General features: G+C 36.3%; 1 protein-coding gene across 2 annotated transcripts; it reads right to left on the bottom strand.

The window, feature by feature from the left end:
* Positions 1-5,137: 5,137 nt before the first annotated feature.
* Smp_051360.1 (UDP-N-acetylglucosamine--dolichyl-phosphate N-acetylglucosaminephosphotransferase) lies at positions 5,138-17,741 on the bottom strand (the record flags this gene model as incomplete). Of its 2 annotated transcripts, XM_018790624.1 has the most annotated exons (9): positions 5,138-5,660; positions 8,110-8,491; positions 11,966-12,154; positions 13,224-13,308; positions 14,883-15,029; positions 16,960-17,173; positions 17,214-17,267; positions 17,303-17,417; positions 17,455-17,741. In XM_018790624.1, 9 exons carry the CDS (start codon positions 17,649-17,651, stop codon positions 5,586-5,588), a joined length of 1,458 nt encoding a protein of 485 aa, XP_018646138.1. In that variant the 3' UTR covers positions 5,138-5,585. The 2 variants fall into 2 exon arrangements, with proteins under 2 accessions (XP_018646138.1, XP_018646137.1); XM_018790625.1 differs by lacking the exon at positions 5,138-5,660 and having other exon boundaries at positions 7,704-8,491; positions 17,455-17,651.
* Positions 17,742-19,180: the final 1,439 nt, after the last annotated feature.

Raw genomic sequence — 19,180 nt, 5'->3', positions numbered from 1 at the left:
CTGTCTCAGGATACCTTGGTAATGAAATTCGAAGTTAATTTCATTCAATTCATTCTTACATTCCATGATAATTACTTCAAATTATAGTCTATATACAGAGCGAGGTAGAATAATTTACCTGGGATCGAACAATGAAGTAAGAAAGACTTTAAGAGGTTGAGAGCCTAAGCTAGTTCAGATAGCTTATTTAGTGAGAATCAGATAAACTGTTGAACAAGCATTTCAAAACTAGATCGTTGAGATTAGTAATATGACAAGAAATCTAACATTCACTATTGTTTAATGATATAAATATTGCAATCCAATAGGATTTGGCGATGATGATACCATGCTTTGGAAGCGTTGTTCTCTGGTGATGTGCAATAGCCTGACAGAAGATTCATAAAAAAGATAGCGGTGATCTGAAACGATGATGTATTCATTTTTCATGTTATCTACAAATTACTGAGTCATGACTCACTGACCTACATTTTAAATTCAAATACAGGCTAAACTCTATTCGCTCATCTACTTAAAACAATATAAACAACACTAATTTATTGACTGTCAATGAAATTAAGGTTAGTATAACGCAAATCCGATAAGCACTGTATAAATATCACTACGTTGTAATTAGTTTACAGATAGTCCTGGTTTATTATCATGAATACACTTCCTAAGCAATTCCAAGCCAAAAGACTTTGTCAAAAATACTTAAAGATTAGAACAGACAGAACAATCAGTCATTTTATCTATTTTCACTGGGAATATTTTTCGAAAGTAGACAAAATAATCATAATCTGTAGATGTTTGCTAACTATCAGATAACTCAAGTTTATTATTTTCACTCATAACTACGGCCAATTGACTCACACTTATCTATTTATACCAGATATACACTCAAGAAGACAAACAGACTTAATAAATGTAACAAATAATAAATTGTCAGTTCATTGTTCAAAGAATAAGACAGTAAATGAATGAATCTCTATGACATTATTCGAATAAAGTAAGGAAATAGATCATTTCAAAATTTGTATTCCATCATGTTTTGAACTTGACTTCCTGCTCAACCATCAGAATACTAGCTACAAAAAGAAGAATGGTAATAGCCAATTCTGTTTTGAAAATCGGTTGTCCCTAAAACAAGTGCTTCCCAGGTTTAAACTGATCAGTGTTTGTGGATATGATTGTCTTGTACAGAACTCACTATTATTGTGCTCATGTCAATATACTATCCACTGTAATCTAGGTATCAGGATAAATAATTACAATTTATTCATACAAAGAGGTTACATGGTAACAGTGTCAGTAACTCATGCAAGGTGGTGGTTGTAAGTAGTCGTCAGGAAACCCTGGACTTGTATTTCGTGCAATTTGGCACAGGTCAGCAAGCTCAGTGGTAACGTCTCTGACTTCCTTCTTCTTTTCTGTTCTTCTGATGCATGTGCTTCGGTATGTACATGTTAACTGGTAAACGCAATCGGAAGTAACATAAGTCGGATATTTGTCCACATCCAACTGTCGCAATGAGCACTTGGTTTTGTATAGAGACACCAACTTGGTCGCTGGATACTTTCTTTTTAGTATTGCCTTTGGTATAAAATCAATCCTCCCAGCTATTTCATCACCTTTGAAGCCAAGTTTTAAGGAAACAGGCTTTTTCTTAACAGCAGGATATTCCACTTCCATTTTTCTAGTCCTTCCGTATTTGCCTATGGATTTTTGAGGATAACCGTTCTCACATGAGTAACGTTCAACTATGGCTACTTGCTCCTAAATTCTAACCTCAGAGCATAATCTGCGTTCACAGTTGAGTAGTGTTCTAATCAAAGCTCTTTTGTAGCTTTTCGGACAAAAGTTATGGAATTTTAAGTGTATCTGAATCCAGGTGTCCTTCTGATAAACATATCTTTCTAACCGACCATTTAAATTACGTACGTCATGTTCACATTCCGTTGTAAATATAATGTTAAGAAATGCTCTGTTGAAAAGTTCCAGTATACTAGAAGCATGATGAGAATAATTATATGCAACAAATTTGTCATCCACATATCTGACATACAACGGTGTGTTGTCGATTTCATAACTATTTTTTATGGGTTCGACGGAGGGATATTTGCCGGGATTGAACCAGCAGACTTCCCGTGGCCAATCTGTCAACTTGGTGGTCCAAGATATAGTTGAATTGAAATTAAACCTTTTTAATACACATCAGCAGTAGTTGCTTGAATTCGTCTTTCCGTAAGAAAAGTAGTTTAGCATGTTACCATAAAATTTGTATGGTTTCTTGAGGTAAATAGTGAAATTTCTAACAAAACCATGAATTTATCAAAGATTTTAACATTTTCTAACATCTGGGTGAATTGAAACGTATCTTTTGAACTATGGACAGTTAAATTCGAGCGAACAGGTTCTAGTTAATTCCCTAACCACTTCGCGAATTTGTGAGATGGACAAATGATCACCGATATGATAGGTCTAACGGAAATATTAGACTTGTGTATATTTGGTTGTCCATACAAATAAGGTAACCTGGATCCCTGAAGTTCCAATTCATCATATGTTTGATTACTAATTAAATTCATCATCAAAGATCTCTAGACTTCTTTGTGATACACCCTTCTGTCGCTTCAGTCATATCCTTTTTCGATCAATCCTAACAGAATCGTCTTAACTTCATTTTCTCCATCTATTAGAACTACTCCAGAGCTCTTATCATGTTTGAGAATAACGATATTTTCATCATGCATTAAGTTTCGGGATTTGACATGTCATTTATTGATTGGCAATAATAACGAATCAAGTTTTAAGTCAATCTTGTTTTTCTTCAGGTATTTTCAGTTTCGACAACTGTTGATAAAAGTTTTGAAGCTGGGTTCCTGTATCAATTGTCAGTGCATTTTATGGGAATATGAGATTTAAATCCGAGTGAAAGTGCCTCAGTCTCAATTTGACTCAAGTTAATACCTTACAAGTTGCAAATAAATTTTACAGGATTTTCCGGAATACCTTCTAAAATTGTTATTTAACAAAGGTTTTCAATAATCTCTTCTTAAAGTTTTTATATACGCTTTTCTGGACTTCTTGCAGGAAACTGATTAGTTTAAGCATACATATGATATTTAGTTCCTCGAAAGAAACTTCTTTACTTAGCTTAGAAACCAGATCTTTTATACGTTACGTTTTCGATTTGGCTACACTTCAAAGAAATTTTGGTGAAAGCAATTCGCATAGATGGGTAGTTTTGACAAATTGACCGGGACAGCAAAAGGAAGTTAATGACTGTTCAGAAAACCTTGTTCTCTTAACTTCTCTGGCTAACCTGTATCGAATTGTTATCAGACGATTCAGTGACTTGAATGATTGAAGCGAAATCATGAATTCACGTTATTCTGTCACAATATTTGTTTTCTTTATTCAAATATATAAACGGGGAAAGTTGTATGAAATAAATCGACACTGTTGAATGATATTCGAGTTATGGTCGATCCATCATACTGCGAAAAAAAACTAGTTTTGCCCCTATTTTGCCGTTTGCAAATAAATTTCAGATTAGAAGGATCTATTCTTTGTCTAGTGTTACTATTAGTTGCCTCTCATTTGGATGGGGATTTTAAATACTCAAATGCAATGAAGAAACTAGTTGAAAGACTACGTATGTTTTTGTTTACACTGATTGTATTTTCTAACCATGTGGCTTTTAATGAATTCAGTGTAAATTTCACTCATTATAAAACTAATTTCTTATCAATCAATTCATTATGATTCTTTACTCATTTGACTTTATTCAGTATGATTTTCAGTTGTATTAATTCTCTGAGATTGTGTATTCAGGTAATAACTGATCAGTTTATTACTGCAACTAATAATCACTGGATTTAATCGAGATGTAACATATTTTTCTGCGATCTTTGCCAAAGAAATCTTCATCTGTAGACCTATTTTGGAGTAGTTGAGATTAAGAGAAGGTAGCTTTCATATGCTAGTTAGATGTGTTGTCAGAGCTAGCGCTGTTGCAGCTAATCATAACATACAAACCACCCCATGTCTATAATCAATGCAAAGACTACTTTGTCAGTCTACATTTAAATTGGATTCACCAATCAACATGCTTTGATTTCTTTAGGAAGTGTTTTTTGAGTACTTACTAATTAATCAGAAACCTACTAGATCCATTGGTACTTCCTAAAATTTTGATTAAGATTGGTTCGTTGTTTTAATTAATTCATTAGCCAGATTAAACATACGAGGACTAGTGATAATAGCCGGTTGCCCAAACTGAAGTAGGTGGAAAGGAGTTGGGACTTAATGGCTGAAAGATGAACGTCTTAGCCACCGCACTACGGTTTGTTATAATAATCATTAGTATATTTACAGAACAATATTTCTTTCATGGTAGACAAGGTGATTAACGAACCTCTTCTTAAAGATACCCATACATTCATCTTCCAATCTCACTAACCCCTTCTGAGATATACTTTCTCGATTTAGTTTTTGAGTACAGCTGATATTCTTATTTTCCCTTATTGATCTCTAAATTCTACGCTAATGTGACAACTTAAAAGGGTTCACATTCGTACCAAAAGTACTAAGATGTTTAAAACTATCTGAAAAACTCATCAAGTTACATTAGTAAAGATCCACTGAAGTAAACATATAAACTTAACTTTCGAACAATCAAGTATGAAAATTTGTTTGTAAGGTATAAACAAAACATACAGTTTATTAAGTTTATATTTTAATGACAATACATATTATGAGAAAAATCCATTGTATTATTATACTGTAGTGAACAGAACACCGGTTGGGGACAATCAAATGTATTTAAGCACAAATTACAGATTATCTTACTAAATTCTGATAACCATACAGCAAACAGTTAATTTGCAAAATAACAATCGATTGTCTCAATCTTCACTGTTCCTTCTGTAAATATCAGTTCATCTTCTCTAATTCCATTGTTCATGCATTTTCCTACGAATCGCACTTCATTTCAGTTCTTTCCTAATCGGTTTTCTGCCAAAATACATTCTATGTCTGACCATCGCCATATACTACTTATATGGATATAAGTAGACCACACTACAATACTATTCAAGTAATGAAGAAAGATTTATTTTTCATTCTTCATCATAGACAATAATGATGAAAATATGTGATTAACTAATTTGTATATTTGTAAAAACAACACATGTAGAAAATGAACTGAATGTACTTCATTGTATTGTATTGTATTCAAACATACATTGAAATATACATAGAATAGATAATGTAAACAAAGTAAACATCACATAAATAGAACCAGTTTTTTGTTTGTTTTTTTTCTCTAAAATGCCATTTTACAACAAAAAAAAGTGAATTCAATAATGAAATACATCTTCAAAATAATTATAATATAAACACAATGGAGCAATCAAAATGTACACAAAATGAAAGGATATAATAAGTATATATATATATATATATAAGTAGTATATATATAAGCTTCACTCTACTAATGATGATGATAATAATAGTAATAATCATTATTATGTTGTTTAGATACAACTAAAACATTGTACAAAATCATTTATACAATGTTGTGAACAAAATATTCATTGTGATTACTTAGCTGGTACATCATAAAAGAGCCATGCAAGAGGATAACGAATCATAAATGCGAAACAAGAACAAAGTATCTGGAAAAAAAAAGAAAGAAAGAATAGGAATGAATTGATTATTTTCCTTGAGGTGATTTTTGGATGGGACTGAGATAAATTGAATAATTGATATAAAAAACCAGAAACAATTAAGTAATAATGTTAGTATTGAGATGATCCTGCAAATTTCTCGCAATAGACATGACAAGCTCAGGAAACATTAAAAAGCATTTTATCCAATCAGCGTTTGATTAGAAGCCTTGCTAGAAATACCGCGAAAATGAAAAGTCACATGTAGAGGTTCTGATTGACTGATTACTACACTGCTACTATGTTTAATAGTATTCTAGAATTTTCAGGAAAACCCAAGGACTTCTAAAATACTATAAAAACCCTATATTTTCTGTACATAAATAAACCTTTGGAGTAAAGTGCTTTTCGTATATTTTGTGCCTTTTCTCTCGTGTTCAAGTCGCTGTGTAGTTCTCGCTTGGGGGTACAAGACTAGCTTAGGATCCGAGTATAGCGTTCAATCATCAAGACGTATCAGCTAGTTAAACTTAAGTATGATTTAATCAGTTAAAGAGAAAAAAAATTTTTTGCGAACAAAATTGGATATTATAAGTATGTGGATTTTCAAAGTTTAAACTATGAACTAATCTCAACTAGACCACTACCGAAAACCTGGAAGCTCTGGACGGCAGTCTCGTTCTAACACGGGACTTCTTAGAAGCGCGCATACACAATTGGAACTCAGCACTCTCGATCTCACGTGCAAACCCTTAACCTTTATACCAGTAAGCCAGAATCCAGTGGTGAACATCAATCAGCTTACGATATTGCACAACCCTCATTCATCGCCTGCGGTGGATGATTAGCTAACACAATGCATGAGGGGTCGTGAATACGCAACGCTAAACAGTCCCATACAAGGATGAAACGGTCATCTGGTGCTCTCAGGTTTTAGTTGATGATCTAGCTAAGATTAATTTGGAATTTTAACTATGAAGATCATATATATTTGTTATAGTAACATAAGGGAATTTATGGAATCATGGGTGCATTATTACGAATCAAAAAAAACATTTCTAACCAAAGTGCAACAAATGTGTATTTTGCATAGATTTGTGTGTAGCACAATAAGAAATCAAAAGATATCCACTTACAAATTTTGTTAATTAAATATACATTTAACTAGTTTTATTTTAGGTCATGAACAAAGTTTTATTCGCATACAATAAGTGTAGCTCAAACCAAAAGTTCCATTAGTATGTTATCAGTAAATGATAAACAGAATTTTTTGTTTCTTAATCTTATGAAACAGAATAGAACTGTTTATTAAAAAGGCACCATCTTATATATATTGATATAATGGATGGTTTAAAATACTTTTCTTTCTCTCTCAGGTATACTACAATAATATGTTAATATGATAACGAGACTAGTCATGTTATATCCGATTCAAGATTCATACTTCGGAATAGAGAACCAGGTTAACACTAAATAGTACTTTATTCAACGCAACTACAAGCAGTAAGTCCGGAGTAGAAATCAATGAGGGGAAAGAAAATTAGATATTTAGTAGTGAGCATGCCAAGTGTCTTTGTCCACGCTCAACAACAAATTATATTTGCTCTCATTAGTATATATATATATATATATATGTTGTGAAGCATATAGAAAAAATAAAACCGGACAGTCACTAATGAGTAAAACTGATTCCAACTTTAGAGAAAGCATAAAATTTTGATAAGGATTCTAATAAATTATTTCCAGGCTAAGCACTATTACTCGGAAGCTACTCTATTTTCCTTTCTTTAGGGATTATAACAGTTTTAAAAGTAATAATCAAAAAGACGGAATATCTAGGACGAGTAATCACGATTGGGTATGAAGATATTGAATTACTTAACAAAGTTCAACCAAATTACTCGAAAGCTCTTTGTCCTAAACATCAGAAAGAGTGCTGATGTCAAACTACATGTTCAACTGCTATTAGTGAACAACTGACGGTACTGGAAACTTATTTGTGAAGGTTTATTCATATCCATTCTAGTGTAGATAGTTTTGCACAGGAAAGCTATTAGTATGAAATATTATGAGAAAACCGATGTCTACTTGTTTCTTTTGAAAAGTAATCAATTTTAAGGAGCTATTATTCTTGGGACTAATTACGCTTAAAAATGTACAGAAGGGGTTACGTAAACCAAGTTAAACGGTCAGACTAGCAAATAACATTAAATTTACAGTTATAAACCATCCCGTTGTACCAACAAATGATTAAACAATTAGAAATTAGGTCATAGTGTAAACCTTGTCACTAAAGTTCCACAGAGGAACACCCTCGCTGAAGGAAAGGAACTACTAGTATAGAATAAATTTGATGTGGATGTTAATAGGTGAACAATCTAACACATCAATTCTAACATATCGGTTATTCAGAAGTTTGGGGTAAAATAACGTTTTAACTGTCTTAAGGGTAACTTACTTGGAGTAGCAAAAGAGTATTGGTAGTCTGTTGTTCATTTTTGGGTCCTAAAACACGTAGCATCATATTTATGACAGTAAGGTTATCCACTTCAACAATTTCTTCAGTAGGTAATTTGGTTTGAACTGGGCTTCTACTCCTAGCTCTTTGTCTTTCCGATGTTTGTTCTTCATCAGAAGACATATTTTCAGGAGATGGTTGTGAAACGATCATTTCCGTCCTAGGTGATGTGGGAATATTTGGGATACAATCCGGGCAAAGTTTACATTCAATAATGCCCACGTGGGAAAACACAGTCAAAACAAACTGACCAGGACGTGATAAAGACTTTGGATGAAAACGAACACGACTGGGGTGTAATAGACCGTCTGTTGGATCGTATCTAGAAAAAATAAACGTCAAAACATAGGATGTCACATCAATAGAATATTATGCAAATGCGACTGATATTATTGGAAAAACATATATATATATATATATATATATATATATATATATATGTACTAATTCATAGATAGCCTTCAGCAGTAAGTTCCAGGCCTTTCACGATCTACTCACTAGAGAGGGAACTACCATGGAGAACAACTGAAAAGGGATAAAAGAGGCAATCATTTAAACATATCAGGAAGTTCTGGGTCACAAGAAGCACCATCACAAGGAATGGATCACTGTTGGTACACTGGATAAGATTGAAGAAAAGGAGGAACAACAAGGCAGTAATCAATATCAGGCGAACGAGAACAGAGAAAGCCCATGCACAAGGTGAATACACAGAGGCAAACAAGCAAGTGAAGAGGAGCATCAGAACCGACAAACGTAAATATGTGGAAGATTTAGCAATGACAGCGGAAAAGGCTGCAAGAGAGGGAAACATGAGACAACTGTATGATACAACAAAGAAACTCGCTGGAAATTGCCGTAGACCAGAACGACCAGTGAGAATCAAGGAAGGCAAGGTAATCACCAACATTGAAGAAAAACGAAACAGGTGGGTAGAACACTTCAAAGAACTCTTGAATCGACCAGCTCCACTGAACCCACCCAACATCGAAGCAGCACCCACGGACCTCCCAATCAATGTTGGCCCACCAACAATTGAAGAGATCAGCATGGCTATCAGAAAAATCAAGAGCGGCAAGGCAGCAGGACCAGACAACATTCCGGCAGAGGCGCTGAAAGCAGACGTAGCAGTAACTGCAAAGACACTCAACATTCTCTTCAGCAAGATTTGGAATGAAGAACAAGTACCAACAGACTTGGAAGAAGGACTTCTAATCAAAATACCGAAGAAAGGAGATCTCAGCAAATGTGATAACTACAGAAGCATCACTCTTCTCTCAATACCAGGAAAAGTCTTCAACAGAGTATTGTTAAACAGAGTGAAGGATTCCATGGACGGCCAACTTTGAGATCAATAGGCTGGATTCCGTAAGGATCGATCGTGTACAGACCGAATCGCAACTCTACGGATCATTGTGGAACAATCAATTGAATGGAATTCACCACTCTGCATCAACTTCATTGACTGCGAGAAAGCATTTGATAGCGTGGACAGGACAACACTATGGAGGCTTCTTCAACACCACGGTGTGCCTGAGAAGATAGTCAACATCATACGGAATTCTTATGATGGATTAAACTGTATGGGGAGGAAACCTGGAAAACAACGAAGGCCATCATTCAGAAGATACAAGTGTTTATTAACAGTTGTCTGCGCAAAATACTTCGGATCGGTTGGCCAGAAACTATCAGCAACAACCTACTGTGGGAGAGAACAAACCAGATCCCATCTAGTGGAGGAAGAAATGCTGTAAGTGGATAGGACATACATTGAGGAAATCACCCAATTATGTCACAAGACAAGCCCTCACATGGAATCATGAAGGCCTAAGGAGAAGAGGAAGACCAAAGAACACATTACGCCGAGAAATGGAGACAGACATGAGAAGAATGAACAAAAATTGGATAGAACTAGAAAGGAAGGCCGAGGACAGGGTGAGTGGGTTGGAGAATGCTGGTCGGCGGCCTATGCTTCATTGGGAGTGACAGGTGTAAGTAAAGTAATGTAAACAGAACATTATATTATCATGAATCCAGAAGTGTTATAACGGTTCGTTTTCTTTTGTTACACGAATGGGACGTTAATTCACCTTAGACGAATATCTACACTAGATTCCCTTCCAATGTCTACTCTACATGACTTCAACACAACTCAGATCAAGAACATGCGATTAGCCTGACAAGAACGTAAAGATATTTCTACACCAAAATCGACATAATCCAACAACAATCAATCTATAATAATAAATAATAAGGATAGGTGAATATATAATTCATCTGACACCTGTCAGACTATTGACGTGTTTGACTAAGCAGACAACCAATCATTATCACTCTCTCCCACACATCAAGAAGAATTTAATCACAGAAAACATTGCGCAATCATCTCTCAATGTCATCGGTAAGTGACTACCCCCGCTCAACGTGGTTCACTGCACCGATCAAGGCTTCTCATTGAAAGATATTTACGCAATATCGTGAGTTGACTGATATTAAACACGTACACTATTGGATGCTGGGTCAGTGGTCAAGAGGTTAGGTGTTTGCGCGCCAGACCGAAGGTTATGGGTTCGATTTTCAGATGCACACTGTTGAGGAGTCCCATACTGTGATGAAATAGCCATTCTTTGATTCCTGGTTCTTAATGGTTCAGTCCGTTATGTAAACAGCAAAAATGAACTTGGGTACGAGTCTCACTCAACGTGTGAGGGTTAATGACAATACGCAGTTGCTAAAACCGAAGTGGGTGAAGCGGGGTTCAAACCTTAGCATAAGCCTGAACCAACAAGCCACAACCAAACTTATATTTTCTGTCTCAACATAGGAAGTTTGTTTACCTATTTATTTAAACACATAAACATTGGTACAAAGACGCACCAAGTATATATGCGCCACAACTCGTCAATCGATTTGTGTGAGTGCTCAAACTGAAGCAGGTGTTTTTCTTAGAGGACCACTCCCTGAGCCTTTGACCTAAAGGTCTGATTCATAAGGCAGTGGGCAACGTAAAGGAATGCAGTCCCATGGTAACCGGTGACCAACAACAGGTCTATACGCCATTTGTTCCCTCAGGATCCTGAAGCCCATGTGCACCATTGATTGGGAATTAGGGTTTTTCGATTCCTCTAGGTGGATCCTCCACATCCACCAACCCGGTTAGAGTAGGACTTTCACTTTTTGTCCTCTCAATTCTGTAAACAACAACCCCGCCGTGAGAAGGCAGTGGTTGTATACGCGTGGCCATGTGAGAGCATTTCGAGAGGGAGAGCGGACTCTTCCCACCCTCGGCCGTAACAGGACATTTGGGGGAAGTGTTACAATATTAATTGGAAATAAACCTTGGACTTTTTTCAATCATTTACTAATGGGTAATAAAATGCTGAAACAGATATAATTTATGCGGCTATCAGAGTTATAATCCATGGAATTTTACTATAGTCAGTCAGTCATTAAAAACCTAGGATACGAACTAAATTTGCAACAGTCCAAGTTGCAATGCTAAATCAGTAAGGTAAGCATTTAGACAAACAGAAAGGATCCTGTTAAGCTGACAGTGAAATAAATGACATCGAAACGATATTGTAGAAGCTACAGGGATAGGACGTCAAAATATGAAGGACATATGAAATTGATTCCAAAACAAGATGCTGCTAACAAGCTTTAAAGAAGTTATATCAAGTGAATTGTAATGGCCTGACTAGATAATGCGAAATCTTAGTGTTGATAGAATAAGAAGGACGTATTTAAAATAACTGTAAGACAACAATTGTACTTTTCTGCAAACGCTTGTACTTACCGAGGCAATCGATGTCGTGGGCAGGGAATCAAACCAAACAGCTGAGGAGTGCTATACAGAAAGTTGACAATTTGTGGTAGAAAGAATAGTAACAATGTTTTGCTGAAATGACCCAAAATACCGACTACAGCGAAAGTCATGCCCGCAAAATAACAGAATGTATCACCCACGAAAACCTTCGCCGGATACCTTTTTGAAAAAGGTTGAGAAATATTATTAGACTATTATTAATATATTATTGCAAATTACTTATCTGAAGAATGAGAAGCACGACAAATTTAAATAATATGTGACAGAGATGCAGCAGATAAGTCACTTTGATCCAGTGGTTAGATTGGGATTTATCAGCAACATACGGGTTAAACATTGCCAAAACACGTAATACGGTCTAGATCGATATGAGTTGGTCTGCCTTTCATACTACGAGCACTGTTCTTTTTGCCAAAGCTCCAGCACTTACATAGCAACCTAGACAAACTCACCTACTATTTCCAGCGGCTTACGACACAGATACCTGTCAGTTTGCAGAAATAACTAGCACACAGATTGTGCGATTTATGTACCACAACTGTGGACGACGGTAGGTTACTAAATGGTTAATCCATATAGCAATTTTACAGCCGCACACAAGATATTATTCACGTACTCACTATTCAAAAATCTCTTCTTGGGCAACTAATTTATATCGTCTCTACATACGTTTTTCAAAGCCACTTCTAAAATGTCATTGTTAAAAGTAAGAAGGAATGTAGGGAACAAGTAACTTCCGCTGAGCCCAATATTGGTTTAGAAGTGGTTTCAGTTAGGTTGAAAAAAACACGGTAAACTTTAAATAGATAGATGAATTAATCTTTAGACTATATTGAGTCCTTCACTAAATTACCCAAACAACCGGATGGTGCACTGGACAATCGAATCTGGGGAATAAAAGGAGAAAATAAGCGTAGATTGCATGAATTGTATCAAAGATATGTTTGCAAATCTTGAATATTTCATTATCTACAATTTATGTCCCATTTCCGACGAATCTTTTATAGTTTATTCCGATACAGTTCCGTTTTGACAATTTCCCGTTGCATACTGTTAAGAAGTATGGCAACTAGTATTGATGCACTTCATGTAAGGTTATATGCTGACCAACTGGTTAGAATGGACTGAAAGATGTCCATTATACTTTCATAGGAGTAGAAACTAAGTGGACTAAATACACGTTACTGTATAATGCTTTATAAGCAGTAATAAAACTGATAAAACTCACCGGTTTACACGATATAGAGACCAACATACAGCCAAAAATGGGATCAGAAAATATAGCGAAAAGAGATGGACACGCCAGTGATAACCTGAAATGTTGGATGAATTTATGGACGGATTACGAAGTATACAAATAAAAAAGCAAAGTAGGAGGGTCTGGGCATCGTTTTACACTTACTGCAAAGAAATGATGTACTTAACGTATTTTTATTCATTTGTTCAAATATTTTCATGTTTTACGCTTATAAAAGTTCCTCTATTTTCAATGGAAGCATTTGTAGATCATAGACAATACCCCAATATCATCAAACAATGCCCCCAAATGCCCTGGTACGGCCGAGAGTGGGGAGAGTCTGCTCTCCCTCTCGAAATGCTCTCATATGGCCACGCGAATATATAGCCTCTGACAGGGAAGTCCTACTCACTGCCTTCTCGTGGCGGGGGTGTTGTTCACAAAAGTGAGAGGACGAAAAGCGAATGTCCGGCGCTTTAACCGGGTTGGTGGATGTGGAGGATCCACCTAGGGGAGTTGGAAAACCCTCATTCCAAACCAATGGTGTACATGGGCTCCAGTATCCTGAAGGAACGAATGGCGTATGAACCAACTGTTGTTCACCGGCTACCATAGGACTGCATCTCCTTACGATGCTCCACTGCCTTGTGGACTAGACCTTTAGGTCAAAGGCTCTGGGTGTGGCCCCCTAAGAAAACCACCCGCTTCAGTCTGGGCACCTGGGCAGTATCACAGCCCTCACACAAATCGAATGAGATTTGTGAGGCGCATATTTATCTGGTGCTTCCTTGTACCAATACTTATGTGTTTAAATAAATAAATAAATAAATAAACAATAAGACTGATCGAGCAGAGGTGTTGAGAGATAAAACAACTTAGGCTCTTATCTAGACCTTGGGATTAAAAAGATGCACTTTGATTTAAACTTTTGTGTTGGCTTATATATTTTTGACAGCGAAAAAATATTACTTAATGAATAGCAATTCAGACACTTTACTCCTAATTATGATACACATTTGTATTATAGTCTGAGTCATGTTGGCAGATGCAGACTACTTGGTTGGGGTCCACGTGACTATCATAACCAATGGTTGGAGACTCTAGGTGACATGGCTCAGAATCGATCACAATGGCGTAGGTGTATACACTCTTTATCTTCCCTTAAACCTTGAGATTAAAATTGCTTCATAACTTTCTTCCTTTCTATACAATATCCTTATATACAACCTATCTTTTATATACTACCATCACTAAATTAACTACTTCTATGAATTGGGAGTTGATCTTGTTGTGCTAACGAGGTATGGCAACTTGGACCGATGCATTAATGTGCCTGGTCCTACGTTGTAGCTGACTGACTGACTATAGTCTTTAGCTATCAACTTCATCATTAACATATAATGTAGCTGATATAGTGAACATTTATACGTTAGGTTGATTTGCGACTAACGTGAAAGATAATATACGACCTTAGCAAATAGATTGACGTTCCAATAACTGGCAAACGTCTAGTTCCAAGACCACAGACTACAAACCTACGTACTCAAAACTTCAAACTATATTAAATAACTGTTACTCTTAGGTACATATCTCTTAAAGAAACTACAAAGAATAAATAAAATCTTTAAAAAGAAATTTTTAATAACTTACTAGAAAGTTCAATCAAGTTGAATAAAATTAGAGAAGCACCAATCACAATTGCCTGGCCAACTTCAAGACCATTTACTCCGGCATATATGTTTATAGAATTAGTACAGAATACAGTCAGCAAACCCATATATATGTAATACAAAATACCTAGGTAATTTGAAATAAATTATCAAACATAATTCAAATATACTAGATTTTAGCGACGATTAGAAGTGAAAATGATGGGCATACACACTTTGACGCATGGCTGAACAAGTTTATATAAATGAAGAATGAGGGAATAAGTTTCAACCTTATAAAGAAATTATTTAGATGTGAATCTAATTATACAGAAATAGACCCGTCTCAGTAAATTCAAGCGTATTCGATGCTGGATGGGAAGAATGTCAACCGATGATATATTGAAATTCGATTCTATTAAACAATATGATAGACTTTTATAACAGCTAGTGGCAACTAGTCGGCAGTGAGCTCCTATCGGAAGGGCAACTGATATCTGAGATGAGTTCTGGGAACTAATCACTTACGATTACTAAGATGCTAAGTTTACTATGGGAGAAAAGAATAAGGAACTCAAATTTTTTATACTTTTGAAATGGGTTTAAAAGGCGGAAAAGCCATACCGAATAGTGTACTAAGAATTGAGTTTATGCTTGATATTTTTTTCTAGAGGATATAGCAAGTAAAGCATACAACCAAAGTAAAGGTTTTCTCATTGAGTAGCCAATTCATAGAACCAACCACTGCAGTGCTTGAAAATTTAATTTGCTTATTTGAAAAAAGAACGGATACAAAAGCTAAATGAATGAATGAATTTCATGTCAAAATCCAAGATCTGCTGTCTTAAATATGATTGGTCCGTCCATAAATGATAGTCTCCTCAAGCTTACCGTGAAAGAATGAACACATGCATTTACTTATAAACCAAAAGTCGGAACACATTCTTAGGGATAAAGTCTTCGAAGTGTAGTGTATACAGTTGATAAATTAGAATTTCCAGGGATTAAGTACAACATTAAAAAAACAACATGACTCTGAAGTTTAACAAATAGTAACTGGATCAAATCTAAGTTTTATGGGGCCAGTGTTATTCCTCTTGTATGCAAATGACCTTCCTCGTCTCTTGTCATCATCGGTCTTGCTATATGCTGACGACGTCAAGATATGGAGGGCGATAAGAAGTAAAGGTGATAGCTTACAACTTCAAAATGACCTAGAGAAATCATCTGGATGATCTCAAACTTGGCAGATGCTTATAAATACTTCCATATGTATTGTGATACATATTGGTCATCAGGATATAGATACATACACAGTGAATAACATTGGGCTATCTGTTGTCCAGATACACAATGACTTAGGAGTCATCGTTAGCCAAGACTTAAAAACTACTGCATGCTGCTGTGCAATAGCCGCCACAGGTTTTAGAACTCTATGGTCAATACGTAGAGCCTTTAGCCATGTCGAAGCTAAAACTTTTTTGACTTTGTATACAGTATTCGTGTGTCCTAAACTTGAGTACTGCATACAAGCGGCTAGCCCCTGCTTAAAAAACAGTGAGTTTTTGGAAAGGGTTCAGAGAACAGCAACTAAGCTTAACCCCGGAATATCGAAGCTCCCGTATGATGCTCGACTGGTTAAGCTAAACCTATTTCCATAGTCATATCGAAGAACTAGAGGTGACTTGATTACAGTTTTTAAATTACTTAGTGATAAGTTTGCACCTGATATGCCCTCATTTTTCTTATCTTCTGAAACAGAGAATTTACGAAGACATTTCAAAAAAGTCCACACGCCCGGAACAAATTACTTGTCAGATAAATATCGACTTTACCATCGAAACACCAACGAATAGAATGCATCACCTCAGCACGAGGTTGAGGCTCCATCCGTCCACTCTTTCAAGAAAAAGCTGGATCAACCGATAGATCATCACTGCCAAGACTAACACAGGCCACCTAGATTCCTATCCTTTTCAAACTGAGACTGAAAGTTTTACGCTGAAACAATTTGTAAAACAAAGGAATGTCGCACTTAAAAAACTGATACTTCATACTCCAAAGAGTTCCGAACGTACCGATATCTACGCTGCTGCCGAAAGTATTTCTCAGAATAACTGGGACAGCTATGCTTGTGGTCCCGTCATTGGCTAGATAGACCATTAGTAAAGGTAAGCCTGCAACAAATGGAAAACCAATTTTATGTCTCCAAGGTAGATTGAGGGCGTCGTCGGCGAAACCCAAGAAAAGCATGCAGCATATGGACAGTAAACCAGCAAGAAATTGAATGAACTATGAGAGAATATGGATAATCATTATAATTTTGTCATACCTGGCTTTTAAAGATAATTTCCTGTTCTCCCTTGATTTCGTTTGTCTGACACACCTGTTGAAGATAGGGTCAGTAAACAAACTTTTTACCTCTACTGGTTGCATATCAGTTTTGCCAACGAGGTATCTCCAGAACGGAACAGGGATGAACAGAAACATGATGGAAAGAAAAACAACACCACATAATACTCCCTGGGCTTCAGGTCTTAAAGTAAATTGGAAATAATTGAAAGACGACATACATTGTTGGCTTGGAGGGTTTATTCATGTCGACACCAGCGAACCCAGCACGAAGAAACTCTCCTTTATATTTTTTGAATAGCTTCAACACGTACTTTGCACCAAATATAGACATACAGACGAGAACAAGGAGCTCGAAAAAGTGACGATAGCTACTTAACAAGTATCCTTCGTTTGTAGGTGCACATGTAGAGTCCATAATGGTGTGCCGAAACCGAATGCTCGTGCGGTTATGAAGAAATCGACCTTCAGACTTAATTATTCCGCGTCATATAAGCACAACTGATTCGAAAAGTTTTAAATATCTGTAAACGCTCAAATGGCTTAAATAGTTGTGGACAGGATTGAAAAAGATATCACTGAATAGGCTTACGTATATAGTTAAAATCAATCACCGATGCCTCCAGGTGGGATCCTAAATATATTCAACAAACCAACAAGAAGCATTCGTAAATTTTGGTAAAATACTGTCCTGAGTTTACAAGAATATGTCACGTTTCTTCCCAGAAGAGTTCTATAAAGTCACTTAAATAAGCTCAGCTGGCAGCAAATCACAGAATTTGACAACACGTGAGGAGTAAAAGGTGTATCTACAGTCCATTCGGCTATGTTGCGTCGCTAATTTCTCTATAGCACCCCTAAGGTTTGTGCTAGGACTGAGCTTAAGTAGCTTCCAATAAGTGCTTAGTTTGTTATGTTATTAGATCACCTCTAGGACGCCTATACTCTAGTGAGTACAGATTCAGTTATTTGAGTCGCTTGTAGTGACCTACTTTTATGACGGGAACGCGATTGGTCTTCAGTCTTCAGTAATAAGGATAGTAGGTTGATGAACCTGTGTTAATCCTGACAGACTGTATTCCAGTGAAGGTCCAGCTTCTTCTTGAAAATGTTCACTGATGCGGCTGATACCACTTGTTCGGATAATGCGTTCCAGTCATTGTCCACTGAATGAGAGAAACGGAACCCCACCTTTAGTTTATTAGGTCGCGGTCTGTGAACCTTCTTGCTATGACCTTGGAGATTATTAGTGCTGGAGGGAGCAAAGAGATAAGACATATTAACACCCAAATCATAATTAATGATACAAAATGCCAGTATAAGGTGACCTCGTGTCCTACGATAAGAATAGGGGGAAAAGCTTTAGACGTTTCAAACGCTCATCGTAAGGGAGTTTAGAAAGACCCTTCACTAATTTTGGTCTCACACGCTGGACACGCTCAAGTGATTTAGTATCACTTATCAGACATGGGTGCAATGGAAACCAATTGTACCAGTGACGGGTGTTGCAAGCTCGTGGTTCGTAATTCAAGATGCTCATGTTTCAGATATTTCTATCAGATGAGTATGATTAACAGTACTTTGTTCGTGCAACTCACTCATTTTGTTTGGTCAACTCTCAGCATTCGTATACGGACGGTGAGTGCCTTCGATATGAAACGTATGAGTTTCTTCTTTCTGTTATTCTGAATGAGTCTTATGTGGATGAACAATCAGCCTACCTACACAGGGTTTTCCATCCCATCTATATTTTCTGTTCGTGAAAGTCCACAAGTGGAATTGTCAGTTTCAGTTCTATTTTGTGCTTAATCCCTCCATCATGTGGTCTGTATGAACGTATGTAGATTTCAATAAGTATCTGAATAAATCTTCCTGTAGTCAAACATCATACCTGGTCTCAATGGATATAGACGTTTCTCCATGGACTCAGACAAAATCTTGAAGATT

Source organism: Schistosoma mansoni (assembly GCF_000237925.1).
Source record: "Schistosoma mansoni, WGS project CABG00000000 data, supercontig 0049, strain Puerto Rico, whole genome shotgun sequence".
Lineage (NCBI taxonomy): Eukaryota > Metazoa > Platyhelminthes > Trematoda > Strigeidida > Schistosomatidae > Schistosoma > Schistosoma mansoni.
Note: the sequence above shows the minus strand (reverse complement) of the source record. Positions and strands in the feature narration are given on the sequence as shown.